Below are 13,227 nucleotides of genomic sequence, written 5' to 3' on the forward strand. Positions count from 1 at the left end.
TGGGCGGGGGCGGGCTGCCCGCGCTCTTCCCGCCGGCGCGGCGGGCTGAAGGCGTCGCCGGGACCCCGCGGCGTCCGTCGGGCCTTCGGCGGCCTGGTGGCGAGAGGCCGCCGAGGGGCGACGGCGGCGGTCTGCCCCCGCTTCCCCCGCTGCGCTCCCGGGAGAAGGGAGGCCGGGCGTGGGCGAAAGGGCGGGTTTGGACGGAGAGACGGGACAGCGGCAGCGCAGCCTCGCCGGGGCACGGCTTCCCCGCGGACCGCTCGTCTCTGGGAAGCGAGGGTGCCGACGGCAGGCAGGGGCTGCGGGGGCCCCGTCCGCGCACGGGACGCCGCCGGCTGTCGCTCTGTACCGCGTTAACCGCTCAAAGGACGCCGTTCGTGCCCTCCGCTGGCTCTAGCTACTGCCAAGCGTTCGCACCCTGAAGACGCTCTGCTAGACCTACAGGCGCGATTGCTCTGCAGCCCATCTCCATCCAGATGAAACTCGGATAGCTTCAATACCTTAAATGGCTGGGCTTTGCTAACCCGTGCTTTCTGACGGAGCTGGATGAGAGAGCAAGACATGAGCAGCTCTGCCAGTAGATCAGCAAATCCCTGTAACCTCTGGCAGGGATTTGCTGATAAGCAGCTGGTACCAAAAGAATGTGCAACATCCACAGACTCAGCACGTGAATCAAAAGCCCTAAATCCAGGCCTAAGGCTTCTCAAGCTCTTACCAGGAGTCTGATCCAGATGCAAACTACCGCATGAGCATAAAATGAGAACACTTGGGACATTTAAGTCCCACGTCTGTAGTCTAAAGGAGAGATGCTCCTTTAGAGCATGCACAGCATGCATCCAGCCCCGAGTGTGGTGTGTCTGGATTCAGGATATGGTTCCCATCTGCTCTGGGCAGAGCTGTGCCCTGCTCTTGTGTGCAGTGCTAGGTGCCTCTGAGTCATCAGTGAGAAAGGGAAATCCGAAGGAGCTCAGGGACTCCAGGGGACACTGCGGCGTCAATGGCTGACACTGGTGGAACCCCTCTTCAGCCTCTGGCTTCAGCAAAGGGGGAGAGGTCCCTTGGTCAAAAGCAGTCGTGCGTGCATGGCTGAGAGGGCAACTGGGCTGAAATCCACTCCCAGTTGGAAATGGTTGTTTGCAGAGTGGAGAGCATATGCTGGGGTGTGCTCCTTATGCTTATTTAACAGTGTGGAGGTAATTTCCACATTTCCCTAAACATGCATGACCCTTCTCCTCTCTGCCCTCCATAAGCTTCGGTTTGGTCTGTATAGACATGCTGTTCATAGAGCCCTTCACTGCTGCTTGCTCAGTTCTGTATGTTCCAACCCCATCCCACCAAGCAGCATGACGCATGCGGCGCTGTGATGCTGCCAGCTGCCGAGTGCTCCGGTTTCACTTCTGGAGTGCACAACACAAGAAGTACGAGTCCCAGCTGCCTACAGATCTCACTGACACTTCATCTGCTGACTTGCCTCTGGCCTTTGTCACTTCCTGAGTACACATCCTGAGCCCATAAAGCAGCACTATCTACAGACCGCAGGAACACGCCTGCCTTTTACTGCACAGCTGTGATGCAGCACACCGCATCACGCTGCCAGACAGCACTGGCCTCGCTGGTTTTGCCGGGACACCCTCTTGCCTTCAGTGAGGTTGCCAAACACGTGGTTACTGCTATCAGCATCTGGTAAAGTAGGCCAAAAGCTGTTGCTAGATTCTCTGAAAGATAGCTGGGATGAGTAAACACGCCACACAAAGTGCCACAGTACCCATGCTGCCTTCCCCAGGAGGTAAACGTCTGGCTTCTGCACAGCCACAGTCATGCTCCTGTCCCTTGCAGCCCTCAGCTCAACCTACTGTGGCCTATGCAGAACAACAGAGAGCTGGCTCTGCATTTAAACCCCTAACATTCCTCACTGGTGGCGAATGTGGAATGTCCACAGATACCACTGTGGCATTGGGAAAGCCATGTCTCTCTGAACACTCAGAACTGAATTTGCCCAACATGCAAGAATGTGGACACCACAGTGCAGTTGTACTCCAGATGTGGGGCATCAACACTTTCATCTCCAAAATGAACTCAAGGAATGAACATTCCCCTCACCTCCCAACTCCTAACCACCCCCCCCTCCAAAAGTTTCATAAAAACACCTCTGTTCAGCAGCCTACATTTTAGCCATGTAATTTACTCTGCTGATGGACAACAATGGTTTTTTGCTTAACAGCCCCTTCCCAATAATCTTACTTTTCTATGCAAAGAGCTTACCTAATTAGGCCCATGAACTCAAGAAAACTAGCCTGCTGCTTTTGTGTTTTTGCAGGTACATCAGAAAAAAAAGCAGCAGCAGCAGCAAACACATCATGCATACAGTGCACATTAACAGCAGTGGCCAACATCAACCCATTATGGCCAATCTTGCAGGTTAGCAGAGAGAAGAATTTTGCTGCCCTACAGAAACAAGGCTGCAGATACAGGATCATGTCTATAAATTAGATGCTTTCCCGCACAGAAAGCCAGGCTGTATTTAATGACTGGCTAACTAGAAGTGGCAAGGAGTTGGATTTCTGCCCCCCCCCCCTCTCCGCCACTAGCACTGTGTGTGCATAACGTTGTGATAAAGAAGATAGCTCAAACTTCCGGGTAGGAACTACTGATGGTTATCAGTGTCACAGTGCAATGAGAGCAGGGGGAGGCCCCTGCAGCACACAGTTGTGCCAGGTGAACCAGTGGGGTGATCTTATGCCAGAAAAATGCCATACCATGGACTCCTTCGGGTCTTTCCCTGAGGCCCAGTTAATTAATCAGAACACAAAAGCTTGCAAAGTAATGCAAATGTATTTCTCTAACTCAAAGCGGGCTGCAAAAGGCTTTAAGACCCTTCTCTTCTGGCTTCTGACTCTGCCTGGAGGAAAATGCTCATATTCCTTTCTTGAGGGCCCTTTGAAAAGGCTTTTAAGTGAGGCAAGCAGCTTTTTACTGCTACTGGATATTGCGTCCTCTTTGCTTATATTCCAGTTTTCTAGCAGCCTATCACAGTCAGAAGCAGAAAATGTTCACACCAAGAGTTACAGTGGATTCAGTGAGCCTTGTGTGCCTACAGCTGCTGGTAAGAGCTTCTCTAGCTCCTAGGTATAAGTTTTGGCAAGTCTGGACATTATTTATTTGAAAAGAAGTAATTGCTAAAATGTTAGATACCATGGACTGATGGAGTCCTAAACCTGCAACAAGCTTTGTCTTAGACCCTCCTAATCTCTGCAAGCTTTATGGACTGCAGAAGCTAATCCTGGACCATATAAGTAAAGCTATACATTCACTAATAATTTACAATTGATTGGGAAGTTATATTCACATACATTTCCAGGAAAACAAACAAATCCTGACAACTCCAGTTAGGAGACCCAAACCACTGTCTAAAGAACGGCAGGGAAAGAACAAAATACAACATTCTCACTTCCTTCTAAAAAAACTGCAAAAAATTTCCTTCTGAAAAAAACCCCACCTTTTTATTGCAGAAAGAAGCCTTTTTACTGCCATTGAGTACCAGAACGAATGAAGGTATTTACACTGATTCTAGCCAGCACACGCATTGGTGTCGTTTTTTCAGCACCTAAACTGAGCTGCTGCCAGGCACACAGCCACAGACTACTTCAGGTAAGTAGCCCTGTGCAAACCAAGGAGTTCAGGCTGATGCAGGCTCCACTTGGTGATTTTACAGAAGACCTGCTGTGCAGGTTTTTTTCCACTTGATACTAAGTCTGTAGGGGAAAGAGAAAACTTTAAAAGCCCAATCTAAATTCAGCTGCAGGGGGTAGCTTTTAATTGCACTTTGGATCAATAGAGAAACAATCTAACACTTGCTCTTGGTTACTAGGCAGGGGTTTGTACTTTTCCAGGCAATTTTCCCTGCTTTTCCTATGTTCCCTTTTCCTTATTTGCTCACACAATCTGGATTCTCTGCAATTTAAGTGCAGAACAAAGCATTCATATCACTAGAGAACCTATCAAATTATATATCTGTGCCACAGATTTTGGTACCTTATCAGCAGCAATAGCATGTTCAGTAAGTAGTCCCAACATTTCAGCAGTTCAGAGTACTAGGAAAGTGTTAAAAATAGCAGTCTCAAATCCTTACAGCCTGTACTGAAGTGATAGGTGTACACAAGTACTTAAAGGGTGTCAAGTAGCATTTTATTTCATTTCCCAGCTGTATAAAACTAAGAGCAGGCCAAAAGGTAGACAGCCATCAATAAAGCTCCATACAGAATTCTCCTTCTATCAAGAGAAAATGTGTTATTGTAGCCCTCTCGTGTTCAGTTGGATTAACAGCTGTTAGATCCATAGTGTCCTTCCTTAGGACCCCTTAAATCAAGGCCCTGCATGCTTTAACCACACTGCCATTCACTTCTTTGCCCTCTCCACCTTCCCTCCATTTCTTTCATGTTTTAATTCTTTCCATCCTGGCTGTAAAATCTAAGCATATTCAGACCATGCTTCTGAAACAGCAGAGTGCTCAGTTCACATATTCACATATTCACACCATAAAACAAAGGAACTGCTGTTTTGGAATAGGACAACTAAAACATCCCTCACTGCCTGTAAGCATGCTTATATTCCCAGCATTTCTCCTCCATCAAAGGACACAATTTACAGCCTTGCTTCCCTCTTTTAGATAATGCCTATGAGATCAAGTTTTAAGCTGAGTATCCCACAGACACCATTCAGACATGTGCAACGTTTCACTACTCTTACAGAAATCACCCTGACGTTCTCAAAGCCCTCCAAGTACTATTGACAGTCCTGTCGATTCCAGACCTTCCCTACCAATCACCAAGATTAAAAACTCTGGTGTCCACCACTTAGCTGGGACACTGCACAGTCAGGGTTGTAAGAGGTAGCGGCTTTAGCAGTATTCTTTTCCAACCTGCAAAGGCTGTAGCAAACAGAAGAGCAAGTTATGGCTGCATTGCTAGGGGTGCTTAATGGGATGGAGTCTTGTAACTGAGCATGAGGTAGTGGATTGTTTCCTAAAAGACTCACCTTCCACTTCTGCTGCCTCAGTCATCCTTAATATAGCTACTGCAAGACCAGCTCACTCTTACAGAGATCAGGAGGCCAGGCAGGCTGTTCAGTTGTGCTTCAAGAGCTGCTATCTGTCTCAAGGAGCCAAACTCCAACATGGACATGCTGCTGTGGAGGAAACCTGGAGAAGGAGCCATAAACTAAGAGAGAAAGAAGGAGAAATGAATGAGAACAGAGAAGAGACAAAGGACAGTACTGGAACAGAAAAATAGCTATGGCTCAGCAGCAACAACATCAAGGAATATTAGCAAGCAGTACCCACTCTTGATCAGCAACACAGGGGCGCACTTCAGTTCATGAAAACTTAAATAAGTTTTGACAGGTACGTACATATAGATTTTGAGAGCAGCTGAAACCATAAGGAAAACAGGCTTTGGAAGGAAAAATCAATATAGATAGTGAGAATCATGGTATCTTCTCTATTTGAAAGACAGCTATAGTAGCAAAGCTAGGAGCAAGTTAAACCCTATTCTGTGTCTTTCACTACAAGCAAGGTAAAGGGTAGAAAAGCACGCACCTCCATAGCATTTGTTATTGCAAGCCAGTTTCCTGAAGAACAGGGTAACATAAAGCATTTCAGAGGAAAAATGGAAACACCACATATAAAAATACAGATGGGAAATCCTACAGTCAACCTGTATTTCTACAGAAATTTATCTTGGTTTTGAGCTGGATAAATGCTAAGAGATACCCTAAGCCTCTGGGTGTCTCACAGAAAGCATGATTCATAGCACACCAGGGCCTTCATAAACAAAACTGACAGAACTGACTTAGTAATTCAGTTATGACAACTACATGTGAGGCAACCCATGAGATCTTTGCGACAAAAAGCAATTTAGGAATGAATGTACCAAATATTCTGCAGACAAACCAGTCAATCCCATCCAAATTAGTATAACATATCAAGAGTATGTCAAAGAATACGGTTCAACTTCTCTGTGTAAGCACAGATTATATAGTAAAACTGCTAAGAGGCCCTGGGTACACAAGTGAGTTGGAGGGCAATTAGTTACGGCAGCTCGGAGCTGCCTGTATGTTGGGGGAAAAAGGCTTATGCCATAGAAGCAGAAAGCAAAGTTTCTAATGACCCCATATATTTCAGTTTATTATCTGATAGTTTATATTTAATTTTATGAAAAATAAATTGTGTAGATTTTATTACTGATATTATTTTGATACTTTCTTCCATTGCTGAAGTGATAAAACCAGTAACACTGTCTTTGAATCTGTTCAACTATTAGCTTTTACATATTAACAGAGTTTAGTAGACCACACACAGCTACCTAGAAACCATGCCCTTACTTCCTCCAAAGGAGCAAAAAACTTTGTGGGATCATTTGGTAGCAGTCACTTAAGAGATCATTGAGAAGGCTTGCCTTATACTCATGAGAGAAGCCGAGAAAGCCGTCAAAGGCCACGTTGCAACTCACTGAAAGATGGTTAGTTGATGACAAGTGTTTCTGTTAATGTTAAGCTGGCAGAAATTCATCATTTTCTGTAGTTTGATCATGGTATTTCACTGTTAGCCAGGTCATTCAGCACTGAGGACTTGGTCTACAGAGAAAAAAAAGCCTTAGAGAGCTTTCCTTCTGAAGTATGTAGTAGTAAATCTGATCAATATGAAAAACTGTCCCTTTCCTGCATCTAGCATATTCTAAATCTCTCCAATGAGTAAAGTCAACACCACACCAAAAAACTCATTGCTAAGACCTGCCACACAGCTTACCTGAAATTTAAATGAAGTTTGCGACATACAGAATGTGAGACATGATCAACTATGCATTCTCATTTAGAAAACCAATACACGTATTTTAATGCTCTCACTAGAAGGACACCATGTGCAGTTCTCAAACATTTTCAAACTTAACTCATCTAGAGTTCATATGCCTTATTTAAAAGATTCTATAAGATGGTCTACACAGACATCTAAACAGGCTTTTCCGACTACAGATCAGTAACACCCTCATTGTTTCCAGTCAGTTTTTGTTGGAACTAGAAAACAGGGTATTTTGCCTTGGGAAAGGTGAGAAGTTTAAGCTGATCAAAATGAGACATGTCTTGTTAAAAAAAAAAAAAAAAAATTACAGCATTACATACCACACAGACTATTCAGCCACCCTTCAGAGGTGGAAAGAGTTTTGTGAAACCCTTTCAGATTCCTTCTATGGCTCCTGAATACCCTTGGGAGTGGTGAGCTACACCACATGTTAACGGGCATTCCAAGTATTACAAAGCCAGTCACTGCTGTATTTGAGCCTGTGAAGGCTGTGAGTAATTGTGAGCGATAAGGATACTTCTGAGCTTGTCCCCATCCTTTCTCTGTGAAAGTATGAGACAAGTGTAACCACCTCCTGTGGCTGCAGTTTGTGTCCTCTGAATATATCATATTGTAGACTCTGCTCATCCCATCCAGCATAAATTAGTATTTCTCTAATACCTCAGACAGACCCAAGGGATCTCAGGGAAGAGGTTGATCCTCTGATACTCTGCGTTGCAAGAACCTTTGCAGCCCTCTGAAGAAAACCAGATGAACCAGAGAAGAGGTCTATACAAGCTGGCAAGCAGGACACAGGATAGGGTCATACATCCCTAGCTGGGACCACGCAGCAGTTTGTCTCTCAGCAAACTGGTTCATCATGGGCCTTTAACCCCACTGCTGCAGCTCATTCAGCTCCAATACAACACATCTGACAAGCTCTCTCTCCAACATAGAATTTGGACATGGGCCATGTAAAGGAGGAGCCAGAGCATACAGTAGTGGTTGTGCATTCACAGAATGGAAGAAAACATGGATCACTCAAATAGACTGAGTATCAAGAAATATTTTATTGTACGTGTAATCAAAGTTTAAAAAACAGACAAGAAGGAGCAAGGGACAGATTTATCTAGCATCTCTTAACTATGCAGGGTACAGAAATACAACTAGTAAAGAATTAGCACATATTAGTACCCTTTGCTCCCCTGCCCTGCCCCAATGAAGGTTATACAAGCGAGATTAGTAATGCTTCAAATCAAACCTTCTCAGTAATTGCACACTTGAGCTGACATAGTTGAAGGATGTTCAGTTTCATGAGAGAGTATGTGCCTTCAAAATAGTTGTTTATAAACAAAGCACTATCTCTTTAGTGGTTTGTAAGCATTACTCATTCAACACCAAGAGTATACTTAAATGACTAAGGATTTAGCAGCCATAATTGCCTTGTTATATCTGAACTGACACTATCTTTATCAATTATAGAAAATAGATTCCTTAGGTTTCACAATATGTAGTAGAGAATATATTACCTAGTGGCAAAACCGTAATGTAAAGAAGCAGTGGAAGTATTCACAGGGAAAGGGAGGAGCTGCATGCTGAGCAGGGGGCACGCTGACAAATCAGAACTAAAAAATCTGAAGCTCAGGAGTGCTAGCTGCAAACAAGTTACACCTCAGTATCATTGGTGTAAGTTTCACAATGTCTGGTTTGAAAAAATAGGCTATTCATCCCACATCTACATCAATCTCCCAGCTTAACTCATGACCCTAGATACTCCTTACCTACCACAGTAAGATCTTAAACAGTTCTAGCAATATAACTTATGTTCTGCCTTACATGCTGCGAGGAAGAAGGCTTCCATTCTCTTCCAGAGCCAGACAGGAAGTTGTCTGAAACTGAATGCAGGGCATTATCAGGGTTTATTCCCCCCTTCAACCACTTGGTTTCCTTCCTAATTTACAAGGGTGAAGGCCTTCAGAGCAGAAAGCTGCAGCTTTTTTCCAGTACAAGCTGATACTCTCTCAATAGCTTAGAAATAAGCCTTCACAAAAAATATAAGCTATACAGCATGTAGCAAGGGATGAATCAAATCAGTGTGACAAGTGCTAAATCCCAAATTGAAGACAAGTTTTGGGATTCCCACAAAAGAGGGCTTTGTTCATTCTTCAGTGGCCCAATAAGCCTAGCAAATTAAAAGACTCTTTGCAAAGCTTCCAGAGAAGGCCCATGGAAAGGTAGACAAAGCAAGGTCCAAAATAACAGTAACTAACATATTCTGGATTCTAATGCCCTTTGGAGACTATCAGCTTTTTGGCTTAAAATCCAAGTGAATCATGGCATATTAACGATACCATGATCTTCATCTATTTCAGCCTACAGCATGGTCCAATGCAGGTTATTAGTGTCAAGTTACACACCTAGGACTTGAATTCACTAACACTCATAGCACCACTTGATTGTTGCTGTAAATAAAGACAGTGTAACCCTTAAGTCCTCTGCCAGAAAGAGCTTGTTACCTTTGACAGTTGTACACCACCACCTATTTCGGGCCAGCTGACCTACCCACACTTTTTGTCCTCACACATATGCATCTGTTTTCAGAAAAATCTAAACAGCTCCAAGCTTAAACTCTGTGACATAATACCTTAGCTTTCAAAGTTTTGAAATAAGTTCTCCTTACAGTATTCAAATGTAGGAAATTCACACAACTGACAGACCAATTTATTGACATCTCACTAGATATTTCCTGTACGTGCCAACTGCACAGTCACAGAAGCCTCCCACCTCTTATTCATACTTCTCAGCTTTGAAACAGGAAGGGATCAATATAGATATCTCAGGATTAACAGACCTATGTGCAGGGAAAAAAGCAGCTGTTCTGTACCTCAGTAATTATTACTCAGTATTTATCTGTTTCAAGCAACATCAAGGCAGTATTTGAATTTATGCTGCACTTTAGCAGAGACAGGTTCCCTACCATTAAAGAAACATCAGCCTTTCCACAGGAAAAAGTCTCTAAAATTTAGCTGGCCATTTTTTCTTAGCCATTACATTTAACAAGGCAGATTTGCTTAGCTTCCCATTCTAACAGCATTATAGAGTTGTCAGAGTACATGACTCATACCTACGGCCTCTCTTTAAAGTACAGTAGCTGGGCTGCACGTTTTTGTAAGAACTACAGAAGTTTATTAGCTATGCTAAAACACTACTTAAAGAGCCTAGAATTGTTCTAAGACTCACCAGCTACCTAAACAGAACAGTTGTCCCACAAAAGTGATTTCACTAATATCTGAACTTGAAGACAAACACTACAAGAAAGCCAATAATGGAAATCTTGTGTGACCAAAGGTTCTTTTACTATCTCATCTGAAAGAAGCTACCTGCCACTTTGAAGTATCTCCTCCTTCCATAGGAATAACCAACATACCTTTTGGAGGCAGTTTAGACAGTGACTGCTCAAAAGTATTTCTACAGAACTGCTTTTTGGAAGAGAGAATAAGTTATTTTACTATTTGCACAAATTGAATTTACTACACTCATTTTACTCTGATAATGTTTTAGCTACAACGTATCTGTACAAGATGTATCAGCAGAGATAGCACATTGTTAACACTATGTATGTAAACCGAGAAACAACAGGTCCTTTCATCAAGGTGTCATATTGCAGGTAAGCCATTTTACGTTAGTCCAAGAGGCTGCGAAACTGCATTTCTGCACCAAGGAGATTCCTGGTGAGCCCAACAGAAAAGCCGTGCTCTACAAAGGTGACTGTCCACCCTGGAACAGCAGCAGGAGAAGAATCAAGCAACCAGTGTTTGCGGTAATATTCTTAAGAAGGATTCCATTCATTCGGTGCATATTGCTGTACATAAGGTGCATAAACCTGTCAGGTATGAGATCAGCGTGAAGAGAAGCCAGTTGCAAGGCTGCAACCAACTACTGGCGTCATGTCCCAGATCTGGAAGAAAATATTGTGGAGAATTACATAGCATTATTATAAGATCCAATAGCTGTTTCTCTAAGAGGCATAGAAGCAAACATAAAGATCTCCCTGGACACAAGGTAACAAATCCTGTTTAAACTAGGAAAACATCATAAAGGGTTATAGGAGCCTTACAACCCAAAAGCCAAACTTAGGGCTCAAGAGAGTCTTCCAGCAGGTCTCTGTAGGTCTGTTTTAAAAAGCGCTATGCAGTTTGTTATAAACATGCTTACAGACTGGAACAGTCTCAGTTCTGACATCCATGGCAGATGTATAGCTTAAGCACAGCAAGGTTCTACATCAGTTTGATTTCCACGTCACTGTCTCATAACCAGGGCTTTTAGTGGCAATGGTGCAAGAAGCCAGGGAGCTCAAAGTAAAGGAAGCCTGCACGTTTCATCATGTCTGTGTCTTTAAGGCTGCTGGCAGATTCTCCTACTGCTGATGCCTGCTTTGTTCAGAGGACACCAACACTAACCAGTTCCCACAGCTAGACTCCATACAGCAGAGTTACAGGTCGTTTCCTCATTCAGCTGCAGGAAGAACAGTCTGCAACAACAACGACTCTCGCTGCCCACAACAGTTAGTTTTGTAGCAACAGTTGTCAAAGAAAAAAAGTATACACAAACATTAGCTCTCTATTAAATATCTCTAATACATGCAGGAAAGAGGTACATGCATACCTTCACAATCCGGTCACTCCCACAAGTTACCATTAGCCCTCTGGAGATGTCCATGGACATGTGTGAAATGTTGTGTTTTCCTTCATGAAAGGTTGCTAAGGAAGTACGGCTGCACGAGAACAATTCAAATGAAAGCCAGCCATCAGATGAAGCTTGATGGCATAATTATAGCAGTGCAAAATAAACTTACAAGAAAATTAAGTTGCTCAAGTACTAATAAATCAGTTCCGAGAACTGCAGTGCCATATCAAAGGGGACAGAATTAAATTAGCAAGTCACGCTAAAGCATTGTTTGTGTAGTTATACAGGTGTGACATTTCCTGGCCTTCTGCAGCCTGACTGTTAATAATACTTGAGCAGAGATGGGACACTGCATTAGTAAATAATTCTACTCTTGGTTATAAAGTCAAGCTCAGCTACATTTTGACTCATGATAGCTAGCAGGACAACTAGGGCACAGCACCTCCCTTTTTTTAAAAAAACCAACAAACACCAACCAAACAAAAAACCCCATCAACCAAAAAACCTCCCCAACAAACAACAACAACAAAACAAAACAACAAACACCCCCCAAATAGGCATCTGATTATTTTGGTCCTTTAGCACTCCAGGTGGCCAAGGAGGTTACAAGACAGTGAACAGTGAAGTGCTGTTCATATCAAGATAAAAAGGGCATTCCTTCATTGCTAAGAAGAGTTTAATGGCAGCAAATGATGTTTAACCCAATTTGCTTGCATGCGGAAAATAATATTGGGCTGTAAAGAATATTCCCATAGAAACAGTTTTCAGTAGTGTACACGAACTAATGCATATACATGCTGGCAGCTATGATGCATTGTCAGGCACCCATTTAACAATTTTAAGTGCAATCAATAGCCTTTACCTAAACAGAAATCTTGACACAAATATGTTTCAACTCTAGATCTGGGCTCATGGAAAAGAAGATAAAGTGGATAAAAAAGTTGCAATACCACATCTGATCCAAATCAGCTTGCAGAGCCAGTTGAGGGATCTCTGCCATTGTAGTGCTTTGAGTGCCCAAGGCAAAGGTGACCTATTAGCAGAGAGTCACCTTGGCATGTTTGTGTAGCATTGTGCGTGTGTGGATGTGGAGCAAGCACAAGTGTTTCTGCACCTCAGCAGTATTACTTTAATTTGTTACTCGTTAATACTCACTCTTCATCCTTGATTGACTCAAAACAGGAATCACAAACACGGACCTGGAACTCAAATCCCATAATCGGGTAACTTGACCGTTTGGTACTGCACTTGCCACACACTGCTTGCCCACATTTTCTGCAATGATGCTTCATGAAGGAAGAAGAAAACAAACAAAATCACTATATTGTGACACTTGACCACCTTACCAAGTGTTCACTGAACAGCAACAACAAAGCTTCTGGTTTGCAACCTGTTAAGAAGTCTTCTGTTACTTCAAGCAAAGACCAAGGACTCCGGAGTTCTGAACAGTGTCCTTGGCCATTAATGGGTTTACCTCCATATTCTCCCTGCCCATCCTCTTCTCCTCTTGTAAGCTCCTTCTGGGAGCCAGGGAAAAAAGAGGGTTGAACAAGCAACCAAGGAAATAACAGTCTAAGAAAGCCAGAAACAGATGAGTGTCCCGGTGCCTGTCTAGTCCCTCCAAAAAGAAAGCTTTCTGAAAAGCTTTCACATTCCAGCCCAGTAAGAGCAGGGCTACCACTGCTTCCCTGAACTGAGTACCCTACAAC

The 13,227-nt window shown here is 43.5% G+C and overlaps 1 protein-coding gene across 1 annotated transcript in view; it reads right to left on the bottom strand.

The window, feature by feature from the left end:
* WDFY1 (WD repeat and FYVE domain containing 1) overlaps positions 1-13,227 on the bottom strand; it is a 54,699-nt gene that overhangs the window by 17,938 nt on the left and 23,534 nt on the right. Inside the window, exons 10-11 of the mRNA XM_010568279.1 lie at positions 12,674-12,804; positions 11,498-11,606 (exon numbers count right to left, since the gene is read on the bottom strand). Of these exons, the coding sequence (XP_010566581.1) occupies positions 11,498-11,606; positions 12,674-12,804 (240 nt within the window). The remainder of the gene's footprint in view (positions 1-11,497; positions 11,607-12,673; positions 12,805-13,227) is intronic.

Source organism: Haliaeetus leucocephalus, unplaced genomic scaffold, assembly GCF_000737465.1.
Source record: "Haliaeetus leucocephalus isolate CR32 unplaced genomic scaffold, Haliaeetus_leucocephalus-4.0 Scaffold240, whole genome shotgun sequence".
Classification (NCBI taxonomy): Eukaryota; Metazoa; Chordata; class Aves; order Accipitriformes; family Accipitridae; genus Haliaeetus; species Haliaeetus leucocephalus.